Below are 27296 nucleotides of genomic sequence, written 5' to 3' on the forward strand. Positions count from 1 at the left end.
TACAGTGAAGGTGACTGAGGTTAATATATTGCCAAACATCTTCTGTGTCTCACAGAAGAAAGTCATACAGGTTTGAAACTACATGAGGGTGAGTAAATGACAACTGGTATAAATTGGATAAATGGAAATTATTTTTTTAATTCACTAGATTATTTAATATGCATAACTATATGGTTTTTTAAATATAAACCATGTTATGTTGAATTTCCATCATAAAAAGAAAAGATAATTACATATCATATCCATTATATAAAATTACTAATACCATGGTAAATGATTTTGGTCATATTGCAAACGCCTACCAGAGCCTAATGAGGGGAGGACATCTTGCAAGTGGAATGAAATGGAAATTTTCAAAAATACCATCAGACCTCACAAAATAGTGCTGCACTCAGGTATCATACAAAATATAAATCAAATGTGCTTATTTCCAGCTCAGCTATTGACCCACTAGACCCACGACCTGTGATGATATTTGATTAGACACAGCTGAAAGAAACTTCTGCTATTCCACACACCCATATGTACTCACAGGTCTTTATTTATTGTGCTGTTTGCATTTTGACGAATATCTGAATATGGATAGATAATCTCTGTCCACTTAAAAAACTCTTGCCTGAACCATACCACCAAAAGTTCCTTGCCCCATCACAACAGATTAAACTAGGGTTGCTAACTGGCCCGTATTAGCTGAGATGTCCCGTATTTTGGATGAAATTACAATGTTAGGTACAGGATGCCTCTTGTCCCGTATTTCAGCACTAACTTGCTCAAGGGGGACCCATACAAGAAATGGATGGTGAAACACTGAAAGCTAATGTTCTTCTTCAAATCTTTTATGTAAATTATAACAGAATTGTGCTTTTTTGGATGAACTATCCCTTTAAGACTGCTAACAACAAGGTGAGCTAAAAGCCTGTTGCGTTGTTCAACACAGGATTCAAGGCATGATGTTTTCCGTTCCTTATGGTCCTTCTAACTAACCCCATCTCCTAGGATAGTATGGTAGTGTGTTAGTGTAAACATTACATTGCCGGGATTAGGCCAGGAATGCGAGTAGAGCAGAAAAGAGCCCATTCTCTCTGCTCCACTGCACCTGTGCAGTCGCTCCAACTCTGAGCCTGGAAGTCCAGCAATAGGACAGGAGGGTGAGCAATAATGAATATTAGCATATGTAAAAGACTCAAACCTTTCTCTGTCACAGTGTGAACCCCTTTTGTCTCTTTCTGTGTCCAAAGACTCTTATGTTGAAATGTTCTGGGACTCTTAATTTGAAATGTATTTTTGTCTTCCTTGTCAAGCCTGTGTTCCTGATTTCATCCTTCATTGTTTCCGCTGTCTCTCGTTTAGTCATTAGTACATATAGCCCTCGTTTCCCTTAGTCTTCGTCTGTTCTTGTTTGTATGTAGTGTTATTAGCCAGCATACTGCTGTTGAGTTTGAGTTACCATCTTCGTATGTTTTCTGCTTTCATTGTATCCTCTTCTTTTGTTTATTATTAAAGTTCTGCAATTGGATCCTCACTCTCTCACCTCTGTCCTGCACAAATTCTGACAGAAGAACTGACCTCACATTATGGATCCAGCAGAACAGATTGAGAGTCTGTCCCAAGGGTCCACTCCTGCAGCGGAGTAATGCTGCATGTTTTGGAACCTGGCCTCTCAAGAGAACTGGAATGAGAGATCCCTCAGAGCTATGTTCTGGCTTGGACTTTGTGGCCCTTTGAGGAAGTTGGACTGTGATCATCTGCCTCTTCAGGATTTTATCTCTGAAATCTTCAGCTCCGGTGGTCCAGGCGACCCCCTTGACGGAGGCCATTCCCATGGCCATGGAGGCTGTTCCCCTGCCGCTGCCAGTGCCCCCGCTGGCCACAGTCCACGAGCCAGCACCCACGCCGGCCACGGTCCACGAGCCAGTGCCCACACCTGCCACGGTCCACAAGCCAGCACCCACGCCTGCCAGGGTCCACGAGCCAGCGCCCACACCTGCCACGGTCCACAAGCCAGCGCCCATGCCTGTCACGGTCCACGAGCCAGTTCCTGAAGCCTTGTCCATCCCAGAGCCAGCGTTTGAAGCCATGTCCATCCCAGAGCCAGCATTTGAAGCCGTGTCCATCCCAGAACCAGTTTTCACATCTGCTCCAACCCTAGAGGAATTTTCGGTCCGGGAGACCCCCTTGACGAAGGCCATTCCCCTGCCGCTGCCAGTGTCCATGGCCACGGAGGCTGTTCCCCTGCCGCTGCCAGTGCCCCCGCCGGCCACGGTCCATGAGCCAGCACCCACGCTGGCCACGGTCCACAAGCCAGCGCCCACGCCTGCCACGGTCCACGAGCCAGCGCCCACGCCTGCCACGTTCCACGAGCCAGTGCCCATGCCTGCCATGGTCCATGAGCCAGCGCCCACGCCTGCCATGGTCCACGAGCCAGCGCCCACGCCTGTCACAGTCCACGAGCCAGTTCCTGAAGCCTTGTCCATCCCAGAGCCTGCGTTTGAAGCCATGTCCATCCCAGAGCCAGCGTTTGAAGCTGTGTCCGTCCCAGAACCAGTTTTCACGCTTGCTTCAGCCCTAGAGGAATTTTCGGGGGGGGGGGGCTACTCTGGTTCCCCAAGTGGTGTCCAAGTTCACTTCAACGGAGACCACTTTCTCCCCAGTCTCAGTGGTCCTGGAGATCCCCTTCATTGAGCCTCGTATGACTCCACCCCTCGTGCCTCCCACGGCTCCGCCTTCTGAGCCTCCCACATCAGCGCTCACAGCCATCCAGAAGAGGAGGAGGAGGAGGAGGAGGAGGAGAAGAGCTCCTACTCTACAGTTGCTGCCAGCACTCACGGCCACGGAGGTCGTTTCCCTGTCACTGCCAGTGTTCACGGCCACGGAGACTGTTCCCCTGTAACTGCCAGTGCCCACGGCCACGAATGCCGTTCCCCTGTCACTGCCTGTGCTCACGACCACGGAGGTCGTTCCCCTGTCACTGCCTGTGCTCATGACCACTGAGGTCGTTCCTCTTTTACTGCTTGTGCTCACGACCACGGAGGTCGTTCCCCTGTCACTGCCTGTGCTCACGACCACGGAGGTCATTCCCTGTCACTGCCTGTGCTCACGACCACGGAGGTCATTCCCCTGTCACTGCCTGTGCCACGACCACGGAGGTCATTCCCCTGTCACTGCCTGTGCTCACGACCATGGAGGTCGTTCCCCTGTCACTGCCTGTGCTCATGACCACAGAGGTCATTCCCCTGTCACTGCCAGTGTTCACGGCCTCCGGTGGCTCCTCCTGAGACTCAAATCCCTGCTCTTCCTGCGTCTCTGCCTTCGGCTCCTCCTCCTGAGACTCAAATCCCTACTCCTCCTACGGCTCTGCCCACTCCATCTCCAGCTCATCCTCCTGAGTCTCAAATCCCTGATCATCCAGCAGCTCAACCCGTTCCACCTCCGGCTGCTCCTCCTGAAACTCAAATCCCTTCTCTTCCTGCTGCTCCGCCTTCGGCTCCTCCTCCTAAGACTCAAATCCCTACTCCTCCTGTGGCTCTGCCCACTCCATCTCCAGTTCATCCTCCTGAGTCTCAAATCCCTGATCATCCAGCAGCTCCATCCGCTCCACCTCCGGCTGCTCCTCCTGAAACTCAAATCCCTGCTCTTCCTGTGGCTCCGCCTTCAGCTCCTCCTCCTGAGACTCAAATCCCTACTCCTCCTGCAGCTCCACCTGCTCCACCTCCGGCTACGCATTCTGAGTCTCAAGTTCCTGAACCAACTGTGTCTCCACCCTCTGGGTCTTCACCACCAGTGGCTCCAACCCCTATGGCTCAGCCCCCCGTGGCTGTACCTCCAGTGGCTCTACCTCTTGTGATTTGAATCGCATTAACTTATGTGGCACCTCATGTCTACTCACATGCGGGGAAAAGAGGCAACGCGTGCAGAGCGGGACAGGGCATAAATGAAGCATGTTCGGTGCTAGAGAAAAATATTCAAGCATACAGCACAGAAAGATCAGATCTGGTGGACACAGCACTGTTGTTTTGTCACGCTGTGATGAATGATGAGAGGGTGCAACCGTCGTCATGATGTCGTGGGCCATTCACTACGGTCCGGATCATGCAGTGACTTCCATAGCCTAATCATAAGCAAGGCAACTAGTGTTAGCAACTTCATGCAGTCTGAGAAAGCCGAACTGCTTGCATTTTTAGCAACACGCACCTGATCGTCTAGATGTAGAATACAGGCTAAATAAAGAAAATTACTCAAAAACTAATCATGGATTTTTATATATCACAGTAAATATCGAGATAGTTTTATCACCCAGCCCTACCAAGCGATCAACAAAATGTCCTGTTGTGGTTGATTAGGCCACAAAATAGATCATGCACAAGACTAAATTATCTAAACTATGCTATCTAAGTTAATTGTATTGCTCTTTGCCCTTATTGTGTGTCAAAATTGTCTCATCTGTGTCTATTTGTATTTCTCCCAAGGAAGATACTTAAATGAAACATAACTGAGAATAGAAAGTCTCTTAAGCTATGATAGAGCAACCACTGAGCAATAAAATTCCTCCTGTGAGTAGCTGTAGTACATTTTAAATGCAAAACACACAATGAAAATGATGGGACCTGTGATTTAATAATTTAGTATTGAGTTCCTTTCCTTCCAAGTCACTTCATTGTAAAGTCACATCCTGCATTTAGCCTTTAACACCTTGCGGCATAATTGTGGCTGGTGTATTGTGCATTTAAGACATCAAGAAGAATTACTGTTGTTGCTTGGTTCCACATATAAAACCCTGAGGCAGTATTTGTACACTATTTCATAAATGCTCTCTGTTAGTCCAATTGTAGCTATAGTCCTCTCTCAGGCAGCCAGTTCATTCTGCAGACACACAGTTGTGTCTGCTTTACTAACAGCGGACGTTCACTCTGAAAGACATGAATAGAGAATCCTCTGCAGAGTAAACAAAAGAGGGCTGCTTCATCATGCTGCTCTTAAATCTGGCCCTGCTTTGTGTGTGTGCAGGAGGAGCAGGTCAGGGTTCAGTTAGGGAGCTCTAAGGATAGCAAAAGCATTACATGACGTTTTCCAATATACCTGAAAAGTATGAAGGTAAAATAGTGTCTAAAAGATTTGCATGCGCAGAGTAAGATTTGTAAAAGCTTAAATCAAATTGCAAGCGTAAAAATGAATTGCATGCACACAGAACGTTTTGTAAAGGTGTAAATCAAGTTGCAAGTGTGAGAAAAAATAATAGCAATACTTTAATGCTTTGTATAAGTGTCATTCATGTGTTGTGAATCTGTAATTGCGCATTAACACAAAGTAAATTTGGTGTGTATTCTTCTGACTTCCCTTTTTTCGCGCTTACACTTTTGGCACTGTTTTTGTGCCTAAACTTGGCCAAAAACATTGCAAACCTGCAATCAGCAATATGCAAGCTAAGAAAGGGTGTCATGAACAGCATAAAATCAGTCTGTATGTGTAAAATAAACTACTGCAAACATGTAAATGACTTGTGTTTGTGCCATAAAAATATTCCAGAAATTATCCAACATACACTGTTCCATCTTCCCTTTTGTTGCACACACACTTGTCACAAATTTCTCTCTGAAAAGAGTTTTGCAAGTGCAAGGGGGAAGGCAGGTCTACCTGCTTCTAGTAACTAATCAAATGAGGTTTTCCTTGACCAGTTTACTCTGATCTGATTGGTTTAATAACTTGACAGACAGCTTCTTCTTCATATGGCTCAGCGTTGTTCCTCTGGGTATCTCTCCTCTCTTACATATTAAACTGAAATATTAATACATACATGATTTAATTATATTTACTATTAATTATCATTGGCAAGGCATTTTGGTGAATAGATGGAATTAGCTGGTATCACAGAACTCATGCTAGAAAACAAAATAATAAAGTAAGCCATATATAGCAAAACTCTGTGAACAGATAGATAGATAGTTTACTTATATCATTTTGTTTTTTAGAATGAGATCAGTGATACCAGCAAGTTTCATCCATCCATCCATCCATTTACCATGCTAATGATAATCGAAAATAATTAAAATATAAATAAAAGAATTAACAGCAACAAGAAGAAACATTTGAACACCAGATTGAGATTTATATCAATAAATGTTGTCAGCTCAACCTTACACGCTCAATAAAATAAAGTGTATGTATTACTATTTCAGTTTAATATTTAAGAGATGAGAGATACCCAGAGGAATGACGCTGAGCCATATGAAGAAGAAGCTGTCTGTCACGTTATTAAACCAATCAGATCAGAGTAAACTGGTCAAGGAAAACCTCATTTGATTGGTTACTAGAAGCAGGTAGACCCGCCTTCCCCCTGGCACTCTTTTCAGAGAGAAATTTGTGTCAAGTGTGTGTGCAACAAAAGGGAAGACGGAACAGTGTATATCGGATTATTTCTGGAATATATTTATGGCACAAACACAAGTCATTTACACGTTTGCAGAAGTTTATTTTACACATACAGACTGATTCTACGCGGTCAATCCGTTTTTCTGTTCATGACACCCTTTCTTTGCTTGCATATCGCTGATTGCAGGTTTGCAATGTTTTTGGCCGTGTTTAGGTGCAAAAACAGTGCCAAAAGTGTAAGCACGAAAAAAAGGAAGTCAGAAGAATACACACCAAATTTACTTTGTTTTAATACGAAATTACAGATTCACAACACATGAATTACACTTATGCAAAGCATTAAAGTATTACTAATATTTTTTTCTTACACTTGCAGCTTGATTTACACCTTTACAAAACGTTCTGTGTGCACGCAATTTATTTTTACACTTGCAATTTGATTTAAGCTTTTACATATCTTACTCTGTGCATGCACATTTTTCTATCACGCTCTTAACTTCATTTACACTTTTACAAGTCTTACTCTGCGCATGCAAATCATTTAGGCACAATTTTACCTTCATACAAAAGTGCACCTCAGGTTGGGAAACAGATAATGCTTCAACCATATTCACAAAAGGAACCGGTTTTCAGTTGTTTTATATGTTCTCTTTTTAGTGCTTCACGAGTAACCAAAATCAAAATTGGCCCTATTTACTTTTCTAATATCTGTTTTCACAGTTTTTCATAAAAATGTCATCACTTTCCACATGTCTGAAACAGCAATCAAAAGAACCCACCACCATGTCTCTATGATATACTGTTCCTTGGTTATTCTTCCTTCAGTGTACACTCACTGAGCACTTTATAAGGGACACCTGTATACCTACTTATTCATGTGATTATCTAATCAGCCAATTGTGTGGCAGCAGTGCAATGCATAAAATCATGCAGATAGAGGTCAGGAGCTTCAGTTCTTTTGAGCAGCCACATGATCTCTAATGCATTGAGTCAGACTGCCACACGACTTAAAATACAGTGCTTAAAAAAGATTTATTTTCTGTGGCTTTATTTCGTTGTGTTGTAGCTTATTTCCATTGTATATTCAGATTTTATTAGCTTTGCTAATTTGGTTGTGTTTGCACTACTCAGCCACCATACAAACTGAATGTGAGACTCTTCCACTGAACCTCATACCTCTCTAGATTTCTTGCCTCTCCCCGATCTAGCACAAAGCTATGACACTGGCACCATGCCTATGGCTGAATGACTCTGGAGTCATCAATGATATGCCAATGAGCAGATTTCTCTCTGTTGTACTACAGGGGAGGAGCCCTTATTATCCGTGTATGGCTGTATGAGAGAGGCGTTGTGGTGATGTCTCTGAGATGGGAGTATACTAATTGTCTTTGTGTCCTGGTTCTCCACTCTGTTCCATGCAGGTTACAATAGTGCACAGTGTTCCCAACAGAAGACAATCACTGTCTGTCTGCGCTGGACACAGTCACTGTCCACTCTGACCATGCACACACTCACACTCATAGTTATACAAAAAAGTCAAAGGATCCCGTCCCCTCTGTGATGTGCTGGTGCCTAGATATGACTTGAGTCCCTCCTACAATGTAAGTCTAAGTGGTTTTATCATCCCCCAGGTAAAGAGCAGATCTCTGTGAAAAGTAATATAATTTCAAAAATAAATTCTACAATTCCTAAAGTTTGGGAGCTAATAATTACTTTTCAAAGCCTGTGCCTTAAGGTAAAGTTTGTGACATTGTATGCCTTCAGAAGACTTGGTATGTGAAGTACTATCATCTTGTTTGATAAAAGCTATTTAAGATGTTATTCACTTTCAAATTACATCAAATCATTGTAAACAGAGCACAAATCCAATATGGTGACATGTCAATAACAACAAACCTCATTATTCCTTCAGTGTCATTATGTCCCAATGTTTGGTCACGAGATGTACAAGAACTAACGAGTTTTGATGTTACTGATGTGTAACAAAATTGCATTTTCATTGTGTTTACAATGATTTTATTCATAAAATAACGATTTAAGACTTTTCTGCTCATCATAAATAAAATTAAAAAAAGATCATTAGTCTTCATAAGACTTGGAAAATGACACATGGACTACATTTAGGAGACTTCTGGGTACTTAATTAAAGGAATGTTCTGGGTTCAATACAAGTCAAGCTCAATGGACAGCATGTGGCATAATGTTAATTACCACAAAAATGTATTTCGAGTCATCCCTACTTTTCCTTAAAAAAAGCTAAAATCTTGGTTACAGTGAGGCACTTACAATAGAAGTGAATAAGGGCCAATCCGTAAACATTAAAATACTGTTTCAAAAGTATAACCACAAGACATAAACAGTATGCATATTAACATGATTTCAGTGGGATAAAATCGCTAACTTCATAAAATTTACAACTTTGTTGCCATGATGACGTAACGCCAAACCCTAACAATTTAAATAATTTTACAGCTCAAATAATACAGAAAATGAATATAAGTGCTTTTATAAAATTATACATGTAAGCTTCACTTTTCTGCCTTTAAACCCTCCAAAACATTGGCCCCATTCCATTGTAAGTGCCTCACTGTTATCTCAATTATTTTCCTTTTTTCTTTCTTTTTTTTAAGAAAAGGAGGAATGAGTCAAAATTGTCTTTGGTGGTAATCAACATTATGCCACAAATGCTGTTGATTGAGCTTAACTTGTATTGAACCCAGAATATTCCTTTAAAGTGAGTACTACCATTGTATCGAATTCAGACAACTTCCTTTTGTGTTCTGCAGAAGAAAGAAAGTTATACACATTTGGAATGACATGAGGTTCTTTTTTGGGTGAACTATTCTTTTAAAGTAAACATGAAATAAAAATGGACCATTTTTACTTTCTTAAAAGACATACCTGGTCTTACTGTGAATAAATGTTTGTCTTCGTAATCTTTCTTAAAAACGTATTACCTTGCTCTGCCTCTAAAACAACTTTCCGTTCTTGGTTGATGTGACCATGTCCTCTTATTTTTCAACTCCTCCTCTCCATCCATCTGTAATATTGATACCACTTTTGATGGATAAAATCAAATCCCGCCCTACATTTTTTTCTTGTTGAATATCCTGTTTCAATTGGAAATATGTCAGATTATGGAATTAAAAGAAGTTGCAATTGCAGTATAACTTTAATATGTCCACCATTCCTTGCAAACTGTTTTTATGTCACTACTTTTTTTAAACTACAAAACACCCAAATGTATATATATATACAGTTGTGCTCAAAAGTTTGCATACCCTGGCAGAAATTGTGACATTTTGGCATTGATTTTGAAAATATCAAGTCTTTTATTTAAGGATAATGATCATATGAAGCCATTTATTATCACGTAGTTGGTTGGCTCCTTTTTAAATCATAATGATAACAGAAATCACCCAAATGGCCCTGATCAAAAGTTTACATACACTTGAATATTTGGCATTGTTACAGACACACAAGGTGACACACACAGGTTTAAATGGCAATTAGAGGTTAATTTCCCACACCTGTGGCTTTTTAAATTGCAGTTAGTGTCTGTGTATAAATAGCCAATGAGTTTGTTAGCTCTCACTTGGATGCAATGAGCAGGCTAGATACTGAGCCATGGGGAGCAGAAAAGAACTGTCAAAAGACCTGCGTAACAAGGTAATGGAACTTTATAAAGATGGAAAAGGATATAAAAAGATATCCAAAGCCTTGAAAATGCCAGCCAGTACTGTTCAATCACTTATTAAGAAGTGGAAAATGTGGGGATCTCTTGATACCAAGCCAAGGTCAGGTAGACATTTACATTTATACATTTGGCAGATACTTTTATCCAAAGCCCTTATTACAGGGACAATCCCCCTGGAGCAACCTGGAGTTAAGTGCCTTACTCAAGGACACAATGGTGGTGGCTGTGGGGATTGAACCAACAACCTTCTGCATACCAGTTCAGTGCTTTAATCCACTTTGCCACCACCATGTCAGCCACAACTGCCAGAAGAATTGTTCAGGATACAAAGAAAAACCCACAGGTAACCTCAGGAGAAATACAGGCTGCTCTGGAAAAAGATGGTGTTGTTGTTTCAAGGAGCACAATACGACGATACTTGAACAAAAATTAGCTGCATGGTCGAGTTGCCAGAAAGAAGCCTTTACTGTGCCAATGCCACAAAAAAGCCCAGTTACAATATGCCCGACAACACCTTGACACGCCTCACAGCTTCTGGCACACTGTAATTTGGAGTGAAGAGACCAAAATAGAGCTTTATGGTCACAACCATAAGCGCTATGTTTGGAGAGGGGTCAACAAGGCCTATAGTGAAAAGAATACCATCCCCACTGTGAAGCATGGTGGTGACTCACTGATGTTTTGGGGGTGTGTGAGCTCTAAAGGCACAGGGAATCTTGTGAAAATTGATGGCAAGATGAATGCAGCATGTTATCAGAAAATACTGGCAGACAATTTGCATTCTTCTGCACGAAAGCTGCACATGGGATGCTCTTGGACAATCCAGCACGACAATGACCCTAAGCACAAGGCCAAGTTGACCCGCCAGTGGTTACAGCAGAAAAAGGTGAAGGTTCTGGAATGGCCATCACAGTCTCCTGACTTTAATATCATCGAGCCACTCTGGGGAGATCTCAAACATGCAGTTCATGCAAGACAACCAAAGACTTTGCATGACCTGGAGGCATTTTGCCAAGATGAATGGGCAGCTATACCACCTGCAAGAATTTGGGGCCTCATAGACAACTATTACAAAAGAATGCACGATGTCATTGATGCTAAAGGGGGCAATACACAGTATTTAGAACTAAGGGTATGCAGACTTTTGAACACGGGTCATTTCATTTTTTTCTTTGTTGCCATGTTTTGTTTTATGATTGTGCCATTCTGTTATAAACTACAGTTGAATATGAATCCCATAAGAAATAAAAGAAATGTGTTTTGCCTGCTCACTCATGTTTTCTTTAAAAATGGTACATATATTACCAATTCTCCAAGGGTATGCAAAGTTTTGAGCACAACTGTATATATAAAACACACACACACACACACAGCACATACATTTACAAGAGCCCATGGCAAATATAAGGGTGCGTTTGATTATAAATGGTGATAAATAAAACAATAACTATGGACATCAATAATCATTAATACATTAGGTCAGGAGAAATTGGTTTGTCTATGATAAGGTCTAGGAAGAAGAGAGTGTTATTGTAATGTAAATTGTATTCAGGCTGGGTTACTGGCAGCCTATAATAGCATCATACTGACACATTTTTTGTCATGGTAAGAGCCCGGGCAAGTCTTCACTTAGTGGGGAAAAAATCTTAGCTCTTTTTATTAAAAGACATTGTCTGTGATTTGCATGTCTGAAACACTACTCATACATATGGGTTACTGATACATTTAAATTTTCTGAATAATTATTGCTCACTCCTTAGACCTATTCATATAATGCAGGTTGATTATAGAATTCAGTCAGCCTTGCATTTAATCTATATAAATACAGTACCTGAATATACGGGCATATTTGTCTCTGAATAGGGATTACTAAAGATGCCAGCTAAGGTTTGATTATTGCTGAATTTTTGAATTCCAGTCTAAAAACTGGGTTCATGCTTGGAACAGGGTTTATATCAAACAAACAAAAAATTGCACAGAGCCTTAAATGACCCAGTATAATATCAAGGGGGAACAGGCCCATGAAGAGAAACAGATATGCCAGACAACTCATTTTGAATGAGGTACTATATCCCAGAGATCCCCTGTTGAGTTAATAAATCGCACATGATGTAGACAATAATGTAAGAGCTGAGGTGGAATGATTGTGTTGTACACGCAGATGGGGTCTTGTAATCATATGGTCTGTTCTGACACATAGAAGCACACAAAATATCTTTTGGATACCTGACACAGCCTTAATTTAGACTTCCCTAAAGTCTGGTTTTCTGCCAATTTCTCTCTCTGTCTAATATTGTTCTCCATACCTGCTGCAATATCTAAATAACTGTCAGACCTCTCCAGCTAAATTCTCATGAAACCTTGAAACACATGTCTTCGAGATTCTGTTCCTCTAGATATCACACTGATCTCAATTTTAAATAAGAATAAACCATATATGTGCACTACAAATATCCTGCACTCATTGTCTCGTCATTGCGGATTCATCTGTAACAAGCAAGCAGGCTGACATGGAAGTTGTTCCAGCAGAACTTCACAGTATGTTTTAAAGGAATATTCCAGGTTCAATACAAGTAAAGCTCAATCGACAGCATTTGTGGCATAATATTGGTTACCACAAAATGAATCCCGATATACTTTTGGAGAAGTTCTTCTTCATCCTTTGTTCAGGGATAAAAATAAATTCTAAACAGCCGAGCAACGGTATACTATTTGTGAACATTCAGACACCTGCCACACCGCTGTGGGAGGCGTTTAGTGGAGCATTTAAATATGAGGACACTCAGTAATTCTATGTGACATTAAAACTTTATACCTCTTTCTATGAGAAGGATTTACATGAGATCAGTAAAAGAAGCTATCTTAACCATTCGATGATTGGTTGCTAGGGAGGGTAGGGTAGAGTCACATGGGGTAAACTCCTTGTGGTTGCTATAATGTGGTTTGTTCTCGGTGGGGCGCATGGTGAATTGAGCGTGGTTGCCATGGTGGATGGCGTGAAGCCTCTACACGCGTTATGTCTCCGTGGCAACGCGCTCAACAAGCCACGTGATAAGATGTGCAGGTTGATTGTCTCAGACGCGGAGGCAACTGGGATTCATCCTCCGCCACCCGGACTGAAGCGAATCACTATGCGACCATGAGGACTTAGAGAACATTGGGAATTGGGCATTCCAAATTGGGAGAAAAAGGGGAAAAATCCCCCCCCCCAAAAAAAATAAATAAATAAAAAATAAATAATTTGTCATTTACATTCTCAATTCATGATGCTCATGCGCTAACACACTATACGCAGCCATAATATGTGCCGATTACACTCTGTTATTGTCATTTATGATGGTACTGATACTACTGTATCAGTGAATGGGCACTTGAGAGAATTTGAGTAGATTTGATTCCTTTTGTGGACTATTTGAAATAAACAATGCATGACATGTTCTTGGAAAATGTCTTTATGTACAGATGTAGGCCAATTTGCTGCAGCTCACTAATAACTGCACACAGGTGTGCTAATGTTTACTGATTTTGACTGACTGAACAAGGTAAACAAAATTAGCTTTCAGCCTAAAGGTAGGTGGAGCTCTAGGTCACACCTACCGATGACATGGACCAATGGCAATAAGAAGGAGTTTAGCAGACAGTTAGAAGTTTTCCTAAAAGTCTGCACAGGTGAGCTGTTATGAACCACCGAAACTAACGTAAAAACACCTACTTTTTGGCCAGATTTTGTTCTAAATTATGTCTTCGTCATTCGATTTTTCGATTTCGTATGAAGTATATCGAGGCCTTAACTAACAGTTAAAATACACTTTTTCAAATGTATAGCCACAAAGAGTAAACAATATGCATGTTAACATGATTTTAGTGTGATAAAATCACTTACTAACCTTTTCTGTGTAAAGTTATAGCCAATTTTTCAACTTTGTTGCCATGTCGATGTAACGCCATAACCATAAAACCCTAAACAATGATTTAAACAACTTTACAGCTCAAATAATACCTGAGATTTAACAGAAGAATTAATTTAAGTTCTTATATAAAATTATAAGCTTCACATTTCTGCCCTTAAACCCTCCAAAAATTGGCCACAGAACACAGAATATTCCTTTAATTAGGCCATTTAAAGGAACATACACCAATACATTTAGTTTTCACCTCCGCAAACGCTCTCCATAACTGCATACTTTAGAAAACGATGATGTTAAGAAACTGAAAAATAGAGTTTCAAACTAAAATTAATTAGTGTGGATCAACACATGCCACGCTCTTTGCTCATTCTCTTATTAAATATCTAGGCTAATTTGATTATGGTTTCAGCGACCAGTAAGAGATTAGTACCCGTCGCTCAGCTCTGTTTAACATTTTAACATAATGAAATTCATTTAGCAGATTTTGCTACTATCCAAAACAGCACAGAAAATAAAAAAAAAAGTCTACAGATTTCATCTGAGCCTGCAAATAAGTATGTTCTTGGCTACATATTAGCTTGAAGAAACCAGATTAGAAGGTCATTGTATCATCACAATGTATGCATTACAGTATGTATTCTCCACGAGCTGTCCTGGGAATTTCCATTAACGTGATTTGTGTTACGAAAACCAAAAAGTAAAACGTACTGTCCTCTTGTACAGTAGTTGTTTACTGGTTTATCCTCTCCTCTTCAGTTTCCAATTTTTTTTAAACTTCATAGTCCCCTTGTTATCATTTTTTCTCTGTGTCTCTGATTTGAATATTGTAGTATCCAGTGAGACAAGCACCGACCACATGGCTTTCTGTTAATTACTTCTCTATTCATTTAATCATGCGGGCCAGGAAAAAGGGCTGTCCGAGAGGAATTGTCTGACCCCTGCATTAAATGGCCCACATTCCGATCCTCTGATGCTGAAACTAACATGAGTCCCCCCCTTTATCTCTACAGTGCATCAAATTAGCACACAGCAGACTCAAGTTACAAAAGAACTTGGAGACAACCTGATTGGGTTTTTTGTGGGCTATTTGTGGCTGAAACCATATTTGTCGATGTATACTAAAGCCACAGGGCTTCCATTGGAACTAATGGCTGTTTTTGTTTGTTTTGTTTTTTTTGTGAAACATTATCAAATTTTGTAATGTGTTCGATAAGACATTTTGCACTGGAAATGAGCCTTGGAGCACAGTTATGAAAATTATTATTGATGTTCTATGGTTGTTTTCAGTAATGCATTCAATCATTCATAGCTAAATTAAATTTAATGTGCTCTGGCTTCACAAAACAACTGTAATTGCACAGATTCCTCACCTTTATAGAGGACACATCAACACACTGATTTCCTAAATCTTTTCTTTAAAATGTTAGTCATTAAATTAAACCAAGCAATATTATATACTGTTGCTGATTCTACTGCTACTACTAATACAGTAATCATTTTCAACTCTTGTGGTTTGTTACTTATTCATATTCGTATTTGTAGGTATTCGTACATAAAGTGTACACATACATTAGTGTACTATGTTTGGATAGATGCTGTAACATAAAATATAAATCTATTGATCGTTTTAAAAAACACTGACATCATCATCAGACACAGTCCCATAAGGTAGTATCTCGTGACCAAACAACATGATGTCATGTTGCAGCCTCATTGGTTCTTGCAACATGACGTCATGATGTTTGGTCACGAGGCGTGCATGAACCAGTAAAGTTTGATGTTATTGATGTAGCCGCCGTATTGTATTTCAGTGCACTTAAAAAAATATTGCTCTTTGGCTGAACTTAATTCAGTCGTGGACAGTGGTTTCACGTGTTTGAAATTCGTTTTCTTAACTTAAAATTACTATGTCAGGGTTTCTGCAGGTATTATGAAGCTAAATTTAAGGAACCAATTGAAGGGAACACAACACATCAATATGTTCTCTAAATGTAAATGTCTAGGAAGCACATGAAGAGTCATATTTATATCAACACTTCAAAGTTTAAAAATGCAACTTTCAAGAGATCTCCTTTACATTTCAACTCATTTTACAAAAAGTATCTTAAGGCTTGAATACCTCTGCTTCCAACCACCAGAATGTGGAAATAACTTTTATTTATTGTACAATTATTTGGTTTCTCAGCATCTTCTGCGCATTTGATTTCTTCAGTCGCTACATGATGAGATCCAGCTTTTGACACCTGGGAAACTGAGGGACTCATGCACAACTATTACAAAAGGTGCAAACAATTAATGATGCTCAAGAAGGCAACACAAGGAGAACCAAGTGGTGCAAACTTTTGAACAGGATGATTTGTGTAAATAAGAGTAATTTTTGTGTTATGGTGTGTAGCAGCCAATAATGTAATAACTACCGTTAATGTAATAACTGCCAATAATGTAATACATTATTTATTTATTTTTTTTATTAACCCAGCCAATAATGTAATAGCCAGCCAATAATGGAAGAACTTATTACATTATGGGCAAAAAGTTATTACGTTATTGGTTCAGAAATGTTATTATATTATTGGTAAGTTATTACATTATTGACTTATTACATTAAGAATGGAAAATGTATTACGTTACTGGCAGTTATTACATTATTGGTAGTTATTACATTCTTGGCTGCTACATGGTGCTTTTGAAGGTCAGTACATAAAAAAATATATTTGATCTATTATAGGCTATTTGTATATATTCTGAAAGGGGTGTGGAAACTTATAAAAACAAAAGGGGTATGCAAACTTCTACACTTAACTGTATAGACTATATAGTTTGTGAAAATATATATTTTATTTTAGATTTAGTTTTTTTCATGATTTAACCACATTTTTAGCTTTTTTTAATATACAAATTCCATGTAGCCTATTCTATCCATATGATGTCATATTGCATGACTACGAAAAATGTGAGGGCCAAGCACATGACATCACTGCCATGGTAACCAGATACATTTCGGCGAATTTGCTGAAAGACTAGAATGAAAGTATCGTCAAATCAACATGCGACACATCGAAATTGCTTCTCTTCGCTGCATCAGTGAGCCTACCAGCTGAAACCGGGACATAATTACATTGTTTATAGAATTGTCAGGACACACCTATTAAAAACGGAAATCTGGTCACCCTGCATAAACGCAATGAGAAAACAATCCCTCATATACAACATTTAAAGCCATGACCTTATGAATTTAAGACTTGTTGCTCCGATTTAAGACGTTTTTAAGGCCTTAATTTGCAGAAGGGCGAATTAAGACATTTTAAGACCTGTGGAAACCCTGTATGTAATCTCAACACAAACATTTTGTGTAGAAAGAACCTAGTTGAACTGATTAAACCCAACAAAATTAGATGTGCCAGTGTAACTCAAATAAATCTCTTTCATTTCTTTATAAAATAACTAGTAAAAGTGAATGTTAGCATGCTATATACATGCTGGTTTGAAATACTACAGAATGGAGTTTAGTGACTATGCTAAGGTTAGCACAGCATTTCTTTAATGAAGTGAGAGATCAGTTTCATGTGCGACTTCTGCCTTTCCTCATCGTAACCCCCAAAAGTCCAACATAACAGAAACTCTTCTAAATCTCAACATAACAAATTATTAAACACTAACAAGTATCCCCCTTTATATTCATCTTATTTATTCATATTCATCATACACATAAAATAACACTTAATTTTAACATTTACTCTCCCTATCGAGTACCATGCAAAAGTATGCTGAGAAATGAAAATCCCCTGCCCAGTTTCATCAATGCTCCATTAACACCACAAAAGGTATTCATGTAGTATTCAGTATTCAAAATGAAATCAAGTTGTGACAGAATGTTCAGGAATTGTGTTGCTTTAGTTTATTTTAATTAAGCAAACTGAACAAGCTGCAAAAATACTTTTTATTTTTTTTTAGTGTGCTGTTTATAGCTTTTAATAATGATTAAGCGAAAACTTAAATTACAGTCTGTTCTTCATCATACAAAGTGATCTTTTGCAAAACTTAAGCACCCTAGGTGAACGAAGCCTGCGGTTATACAACGAGTAGTGTCATTTTAAAATTAGTTTGCAGAGGAAAATAAATAAAGAACATCATCTCCACCCCACAATTATTTTTAAGCATTCTTAATGCTCTTCGACTTGCCGAGTTCTCCTAATTCAAGAATTTTAGGGATGTGCAAGAACAGGATCAACAAACACCTGAGCAGAACAAAAAATGTCATGCATTTTATAACATCATGCATTTGAAGTATATATAAGCCTTTAAGCATTAAAGTAATTCCCTATGTACCACCATTGTATTTAATTCAGTCAACGGGAGATTCTATAAATGATTTCCTTTTGTGTTCCACAGAAGAAAGAAAGTTATATGGGTTTGGAACAACATGAATGACATAATTGTAATTTTTGGGTAAACTATTCCTTGAAGACTTGATCCAATGCTCTGTTTATGAGATGTTCTGGGATATTTGAAGCAGAGCTTACAAGTGACAAAATGACAGAGCTAGAAAAAGGGAGACGGAGAGAGATGAAAGGGGTGGGTTTGAAAGCAACAGTGCACTTGTTCCCTGGTTCAACTAGACAGAGACAAGCTTGCTCTTCTTGCCTGGTTTCATGGTGCATGTGTAAAGGAATGCATTCATTAACGTAATTCCTCTGCTCTCAAACAAGGCTTCTGTCGTTTGGAGAGCGAGTGAGCGAGCAAAGAGCTGTGGGGTGAACGTGGGAAGGAGGGGCAGTTCTCGCTGAAGAAGGGGTGAGGGGTAAATACACCCCTTTCTCTGAACTCAGGAGGGCAAGACGCCCTAACACAGGCCTCCGCGTCCAAGGGCGATCTGCATGTGAAAGCCCCGGGCCTTACAAAAGGATGAAAAGGTGCTGGGCAGGACCTGGACAATCCCTTCCTGTTCTGGTGGGTCGTTTGTTTCCATGCTGTCAGATACTGGGCCGCCAGCCCTCTCTATCCTCATCTCCTCAGCCCTCTAGTGTGGCTTTCCACATTTTCCCTCATTTTGTTTTCCGGCTATTTCTTATACATGTCCCCTGTTTTTTTCGTTCACGTAAATAGGACTGATGGACCAATGTAATGTCAAAAAGTGACTGGAACAATTGCTTTCAAGGCTGTATATAAAGCCAAACAGCACCAGGCATGAGAACCATTTTACATAACAAAAGGAGTGACAAAACAATTAAGCCAATTAGAGTATTTATATAAACATTTTAATGAAGGGATTTTAGCAGTTAGAAATTATGCTCACTGTGTGGAAAATAACTTTAGTGCTCTCTGAAATTTCCATTTTAATATTTTTATGCTAGAGTGGTACTAATCGCCTTTATTTTCTAAACGTAATGCATTGCATTAGAGCGAATTAATGCAAATCAAACTTTCCTATCATTCACCAAATCTCTATATTAGGTGTCTGCTTATGCAGTTCTTATGCTGCTACAAATAACAAATAACAAAAGAAGTATAATCCAGAGGAAGGAGCTGTTCCCATTGCAATAGCTTTAGTTGAGTACTGGCACATATTGACAAAGCATTAGCCTCTATCTGCATTGTGTAGCACTTTCTTTTTTTCTTTTTTTTCTGGAGGAAGTACTTCTATTGAGATAAATGCCTTATTTTCTTACCATTGTAGTTCATTGTTAAGTTCTCTGGCATTTAGTCAATCATACTTCTCCTTTACAATCACTACCATTCCCATCCAGCTTACCAAAAGAGGAAAAAAGGACAAATGAGTCTTTTATCCATGCGAGCAATGCACACTCAGGTAAACAAACACCTGAAGACAGTGATCTGTAAGTACACAATAAAATCACCTGTATTAAATTATCCTTCCTAGTTCAATTTAGAGGTTAAGAGGTTAAAAAATTAAACACATTTTGTTTTGTGGGTAGGGGTCGATTGGATTTCGTTTGATTCCAATTCATTTGGGTATATTTCAGAATTATGTCAATTTTCTTAGTAAATAAATTATCTCTCAGCTCATGGTGCTAACTATAAAGGGGACCTTCTAACTTTGTACACTAAGAAAATATTAATTTAAAAATTTTTACTTTATCATTAGTTTTTGACCATTTTGGTCCCATTTTAGCTTTTTTTAAATGGACAAATTCCATGTATTTCATCAAATAAATATGATGCCTTGAAAATGCATGTATTATATTGCATATATTTTGTTACATGTTTATTGTTTACAGGCATAATTTGTACTATTTACAAGTATTTATATTGATATGTTGAACAAGTGCTAAAATGGTACTCTATAAGAATAGTGACAGTTCAGTGAGCATGTCGCAGAAGTGTTTTGGTTGGTGTCTCTTTGTGATGGTACAACAAGGCGCCGCTCATTACCCGATCGCAGGCTTCTGGTGGGAACGTAGCTCTGCAGGAATGATTTTAGGTACACTGGAGCAGTGCTGCTGTATGCTGTACATGCTGTATGCCAGCATCAGAGCCTTGAATTTGATACGTGCATCAACTGGCAGCCAGTGGAGTGAGACAAGGAGTGGTGTAACATGTGCTCTCTTTGGTTCTTTGAAGACCAGACGTGCTGCTGTATTCTGGATTATTTGCAGGGGCCTAATTGTGCATGCAGGGAGGCCTGCAATGAGAGCGTTACAGTAATCCAGTCTACTTATGACAAGTGATTGAACAAGAAGTTGTGTGGAATGTTCAGAGAGGAATGGTCTTATTTCCCTGATATTGTAGAGTGTAAATCTACATGATCGTGCTGTCTTTGAGATGTGGTCTGTGAAACTGAGTTGGTTATCGATGGTTACCCCTTGATTTCTGACCTATTTGGAAGGTGCTACTGAAGTTGAACCCAGCTGAACGGTGATGTTGTGTTCAACAGCAGGGTTGACTGGAGAGACAAGGAGTTCGGTCTTCACTGGGTTAAGTTGCAGGTGGTGTTGCTTCATCCAGGCCTTGATGTCTGCCAAACAGGCAGAGATTCGAGAAGTCACCGTGTTGACGTTAGGCTGGAAAGACGAGTAGAGCTGTGTGTCATCGGCGTAGCAGTGGTAAGACAACCCATGTTCTTGAATGATGGGTCCCAGTGATGTTGTGTATATAGAGAAGAGAAGTGGCCCAAGCACTGAGCCCTGAGGTACCCCAGTAAGTAGCTGACTTGGACACCTCACCTCTCTAGGCTACCTTGAAAGACCTACCTGAGTGATAGGACTTAAACCAGCCCAGCACAGTTTCTTTGATTCCCAGAGTAGAGAGGGTGGAAAGTAGGATCTGATGGTTGACTGTGTCAAAGGCTGCAGAAAGGTCCAGTAGAATCGGAACAGATGATCTTGAAGCCTGACTGATTGTCATCCAGCAGCTTGTTCTGCAAAAGATAGGCCGAGATCTATATTAATGAGAATGAAGTTGAATGGCTTCTTTACAGCATCCGTCCTATTCGTTATTACAATTAAATGTTTCATTTTTGGTCAACAACTGACAATAAAGAACAGAAAGGGTATTACAACGAAATTATTCAGTGACAAATGGATGTGTGAATCTTGTCTTTGGATGCATTAAACGGAACGAGTCAAACCAAACTTTTACTCTCAACACGCAATAATAGGACCTTGGTGTTGAACTTCTTTGCCAATATACTACACAATCATTGGTGAGTGAAATCTAAAAATTTACTAGCCAGTAACCCCCCAAAAAATGTTTAGCAATTTTTTTTATTTATTTTTTTACTCAGCCCTATTTGTGGGAGTACATTTCTTTTAGTATGTGTCTATTTAAAGGAATAGTGCACCCAATGTTGATAACACTTTACAATAAGTTTTCCTTTGTTAAAGGGATAGTTAACCCAAAAATGAAATTTCTCTCATCATTTACTCACCCTCATGCCATCCAAGATGTGTATGACTTTCTTTCTTCTGCTGAACACAAACAAAGATTTTTTGAAGAATATCTCAGCTCTGTTGGTCCGTACAATGGAAGTGAATGGTGGCCAGAAAAAAAATCCACATGATTCCAGTGGTTTAATCCATGCCTTCAGAAGCTATATTATAGGTGTGGGTGAGAAACAGATTAATATTTTAGTCCTTTTTAACTATAAATCTCCACTTTGACTTCAACATTTCTTTGTCTTCTTTTTTTTTTTTTTTTTTTTTGGACCTTCAGAGTTCTGGCCACCATGCACTTGCATTATATGGACCCACAGAGCCGAGATGATAAATCATGGCATGATAAATGATGAGAGAATTTTCATTTTTGGGTGAACCATCCCTTTAACATTAGTTAATGCATTAGGTATCATGAACTAACAATTAACAACATATTTTTACATCATTTATAAATCACGGTTAATAAAAAAATGCAAATGTTCATAGTTAATTCATGTCAGTTCATAGTGAATTAATGTTACTGTATACTAGGGATGTGCTGAACGACTAATTTCACTGATGTTTAAATGGAAATTTTTAAGTCAACTAGTCTAAAGAGAAACCAGTCTTCAGGAAACAATTAAAAGATGTGTTTATACGAACCATTTAAAATACTTAATCTATTCCAAATCCGACGCTAAATTCCACTGAAAAGGGGCATTTATCTGCGATGTGCTCACCTTGCATAATGATCATTGTACATTAAATATAGAACATGACACGCATTCACTGAATCAACGTTGGCGAATATTTAACAGGCATATTTATTGAAAACAATTGAATGAATAGTGCAGGACCAATACAGCAACCCAGCCTGTTCTAAATGGAATTCACCACGTAAAAGTTACTTAACATATTACAGTCAGGGCATTGTTGAAAATAATTAACAGGTAGACTAAGCCAAATCTACGAGCGAAATCAAATAAGCTGAAAAGTTGCGCGTATTTCACGATGTGCAGTCGTGCATTAGCCATTGATCTAATATGACAGCTGTTCGGTAAAGAACGTAAACCAATAACAGTTACGATGTAAAAAAAAATGTAAGTAGCTATAGGATAGAAAAAATAGGCCTTTGATGTAGCCTACAATAAACCTAATGTATTCTAAACATGACGTGCACACAGAATAAAAGATAGTTTAACAAGTTAAGCAGTCGGCACCTCGTTGAAAATAAACAGTAATTTTCTAGGCTACTTACTCAAAAGCATACATGTTTTGATGAGCAAAATTAACACGTCCACATGGTCCGGTTAAAGACGGGACTTGACTCACCTGAAGTGGCTATCCTGCGCTTGAAAAAGCCTGCTCAGTGGGAAAATAACGTACAAGCATGCACAGATGTAAAGACTCAAATGTGAAAACATCCATAGGAACTTTCAAACGTTCGGAAAACCGATTCCTGCACCACCACCGAAATGATTTCATAACTTCTTTGCTGAGTTTGCTTGTCTAGCGAGAGGACATTTTCCTGCGTGCGCCTCGAGTGAGAGAGGGAAGAAACTCGCGCAGCCTGAGGTGAAATGAAACTTTGTATCCAATCCGATCTCATGAAAACTCGTACATAATTTACGAGTTGGCTATTTCGTATGGTCTTGCACGATGTTGTTTGCATAAACTCGTACGACTTCCTCACGTGCAAATTCCCGGGTGTCTAATGCGGAAGTAAGCGCGAGTTCCGCGCATGAGGCATTAAGGAGTGGCGTAGTGACTTGCCTCAATCTGGGTGGTAGAGGACAAATCTCAGTTGCCTCCGCGTCTGAGACCAACCCGCGTATCTTATCACGTGGCTTGTTGAGCACGTTACCGCAGAGACATAGCACGTGGGTGGCTCCACGCACAACTCACCACGCACCCCACCGAGAATGAACCACATTATAGCGACCACGAGGAGGTTAACCCATGTGACTCTACCCACCCTAGCAACCGGGCCAATTTGGTTGCTTAGGAGACCTGGCTGGAGTCACTCAGCACACCCTGAGATTTGAACTCGCGACGCCAGGGGTGGTAGTCAGCGTCAGTACTCGCTGAGCTACCTAGGCCCCCCAAGGACATACTTATTAATATTATGCCCTAACCCAAACCTCTTATCTAAACTTAACCAATCAGTAAAGTGTGTAAACATTATAGGAAGCTGTTGTGTGTGACAGAAGCAAGTAATTGTCACATATTAGATGGAAACGATGTCCAGCGACATCATTGGCTATAGTGAAAGTCGTAGGAATTCAAACGAGTGCAGTCGCACGATATCATACGAATTAGCCAAATTTAGAAAAGTCGTATGAATCCAGACGATTTCTCTGTAAGAGTGTGTTGTTGTATCTGCTCCAGATATCCTCTTTTTAAAATAATATTTGTATTATTAATTCTATTTAAAATATGTAATATCAATATGACAGTAATTTAAGTGCAGCCTCTGTAAAAATATAAAGCCAAACATAAATTTGTAAAAATGATGATCAGTTTAATGGGGGGAAATGTTAACCGACAAGTAATTCCAGTGTCGACCAGCAGCATCTGAACCATTTAGTCAACTAGTCGAATAGTCTCGCACATCCCTACTGTATACAACATTTTATTTTAGAAATGTATTAGTATATGTCAAAATTAACATTAACCAAGATTAATAATGCTATAAAAGTATTGTTCAATGTTAATTCATGATAACTAATGTAGTTAACTAATGTTAGCATATGGAACCTTAGTGTAAAGTGTTACCAAATTGCTGTTATCATTTACTCACCCTCATGTTATTTCAACCCTGTATTATTTACTTTTTTTCATGCAAAATAAAAGGAGATATTAGGCACAATGCCAAGCTGCTATTCCATAAAACAAAAGTGGATGGTGATATACAGACAGGTTCCAATTAATGTATTATAAAAGTTGTCCTTATTATTAGTGTGCTATATTCCAAGTCTTCTGAGGGCTTAAGATAGCTTTGTGTGAGGCCTGGAATTTAAAGTGTTATTCACTGATAATTTTCCTCCCTGCGCATCTCTCAAATCTAATTTGCGGTTGGATTTGAATGGCAATACACATCCACTTTAGTTCATACACTGCAAAAATAATTTTCTTATTGAGTAATTTTGTCTTGGTTTCCAGTAAAAATGTCAAAACACTCTTAAATCAAGATACATTTACTTGAGAACCAAAACGACATTTTGTCTTGCTTTCTGAGAAATCTGACTACATTTTTTGACATTGCTTACAACAAGAAAAAAACTATTTGCCAATGGGGTAATAAAAGTAATAATAATAATAAATACAGAGGGAAATCAAGTTTATTTTTCTTACCCCATTGGCAAATATTTTTTTTTCTTTCTTGTTGTAAATAAAATGACCCCTCAAAATGTTGTTAGATTTCTCTGAAAACATGACTAAATGTCATTCTGCTTATTGGTTTCTTGTTTTAAGGATGCTTAGATATTTTTACAGGAACTATATAATATTTTTGCAGTGTATTTCGTTCTATACTTTGCTTCATATTATTTATGTTGTATTTAACAGAAGAAAGCAACTAAAATATGGTCGGATTTAGAACAACATGATGGTGAAAAAATGATGGCAAAATGATAATTTTTGGGTGAACTGTTCGTCTCGTTATTGTGATGTGTAATCTGCATGCATAAAAATAACAGAAATGGTGATGGTGCCAGGTTGCAATTTGCAAGCACAGCAAAAAAATTTGCAATCCTTACAGAATGGTTCCTTTGAAGATACAGTATATCCTGCATACACACGATGTTTTAGAGTTCCAAATATACAGTCTCTCTCTCCTCCCACAGTCTGCTAGGGCTCGGTGTGATCATGTGACGGGCTCGCGAGCGCAGGCAGAGCTGGTCTGTAACGGAGGACCGAATGCCAATCTCATTGAGAAAGACGGGAGGGACAGACGTTTATAGTGCTGCACACATACACACACAGAGACAAGACACAGGAAGCTCTGGGGAACTCGGGGGAAAATGAACATTTGTACCGCCCCAGAAGGACAAATCTCTCGCTCAAATAAATCTTAAGAGGGGCACTGGGCACGCGGGAGTCGCATTTTTGGTTACGAGTAACTTGTGGAATTTATCGGGCACATTTTCCTGAAAAGAGACCTGGCTTCCCTCTCAACCCGTTTATATTATATTCCTACTCATTTAATTTCATTTCGTCAGCTGCCCTAAAACAACTGTCATCCTGAGAAGTGCGGTGTTGCAGGCAGCGGACGGTGCGTAAAGACCGAGGAGACACCAGCCGCGGACGAGCAACAGACACTTGTCTCCTTCACTTGCGGTTTTATACTTTATTTATTATTTATACTTCAGCCTATTTATTTGGGACTTTTTCCGTCTACTTTGGGGCGTCGGTGGTGATTTCTGTGGAATATGGTGGGGGAAATGGAAACGAAAGAGAAGCCGAAGCCGACCCCAGACTATCTGATGCAGCTCATGAACGATAAGAAATTAATGAGCAGTCTGCCCAACTTCTGCGGGATCTTCAACCACCTTGAACGTCTTCTCGATGAAGGTAATGCCGATGGAGTGACATGTCTGTCCAATAGATGAGCGGCGCGCGGGTCGTTGCGTGCTGTTTAGGTCTCCTTGAATCAGATAAAACGCCGTTAAGAGCGTCAGTTTATGGCTTTAGTTGCTTGTTTTGGTATCAGACAGTCATTTTTATTTTAGGTCACCGAGAGGCCAGTTAAACGATATGGAACGCTTTAATCGGCAACATTTAAGTTTACGCCTGATTTCGGTAGTCTCTCCGAGAAACCGAGTGGGCTACCTGTGGCTTGAGAAACCATTGTTTGGTGTGTTACTAATGTATGTTTCGACTAATAATAATAAACAATGTTTGCTTTGGTTTATGAGCATAATGCCGTATAATGCAGTGGGTTAACTTCGCATTTAAGACGTCATTTGAGGTAAAATTAATAGCCGAATTTATCATTTAACTCTCTGTTCAGAGATTTACATTATATTGAAACTCTGATTCACATAAAATGGCTTGAATTGAGGTAGGTTAGCACATTCCGAGGGTTAAACTGGCCTAAAAGTGACACTTGGCCATCACATATGAGTTAATATCAGCCTGACAAATTGTATTGGGACGCAAAGAGCGATATGATAATAAACTTTTCACTAAAATGTGATAAATAAGCGACCACGTGCAAGATAAAGTGACGGTCACACCTGCTGATTGTCAGTTGAGCTGCCGCTTCTGAGTTCTGACAGTTACAACTGGACCGTTTACATTTAAACTGTCATCGCTAGACCTGCATTTAACTCAACTTGCTAAACTACTAAAAATAACCAGCAGTGTAAAAATAACACTGCGCAGTGACACAATGATTATGGCAATATAGGAAAAACAACCCAACGTTATTTTACTTTTAAAAAAGTTTTC

At 39.4% G+C, this 27296-nt stretch overlaps 2 protein-coding genes across 7 annotated transcripts in view; both read left to right on the forward strand.

The window, feature by feature from the left end:
* The first annotated feature begins 2076 nt into the window (after nucleotides 1–2076).
* Nucleotides 2077–3849, forward strand: LOC127412045 (uncharacterized). Its single transcript, XM_051648079.1, has 2 exons — nucleotides 2077–2160; nucleotides 3247–3849. Exons 1-2 carry the CDS (start codon nucleotides 2077–2079, stop codon nucleotides 3847–3849), a joined length of 687 nt encoding a protein of 228 aa, XP_051504039.1.
* A 21931-nt stretch (nucleotides 3850–25780) lies between these two features.
* The window catches only part of LOC127412298 (protein quaking), a 138436-nt gene continuing 136920 nt past the window's right edge, over nucleotides 25781–27296 (forward strand). For 2 of the 6 annotated variants that reach the window (XM_051648545.1, XM_051648541.1), the window contains exon 1: nucleotides 25781–26417. In XM_051648545.1, coding sequence (XP_051504505.1) covers nucleotides 26276–26417 — 142 coding nt within the window. In that variant the 5' untranslated portion in view covers nucleotides 25781–26275. The remainder of the gene's footprint in view (nucleotides 26418–27296) is intronic. The other 4 variants (XR_007892407.1, XM_051648542.1, XM_051648543.1 and 1 more) reach the window with 3 other exon arrangements.

The sequence above is a fragment of the Myxocyprinus asiaticus genome, chromosome 21, assembly GCF_019703515.2.
Source record: "Myxocyprinus asiaticus isolate MX2 ecotype Aquarium Trade chromosome 21, UBuf_Myxa_2, whole genome shotgun sequence".
Classification (NCBI taxonomy): Eukaryota; Metazoa; Chordata; class Actinopteri; order Cypriniformes; family Catostomidae; genus Myxocyprinus; species Myxocyprinus asiaticus.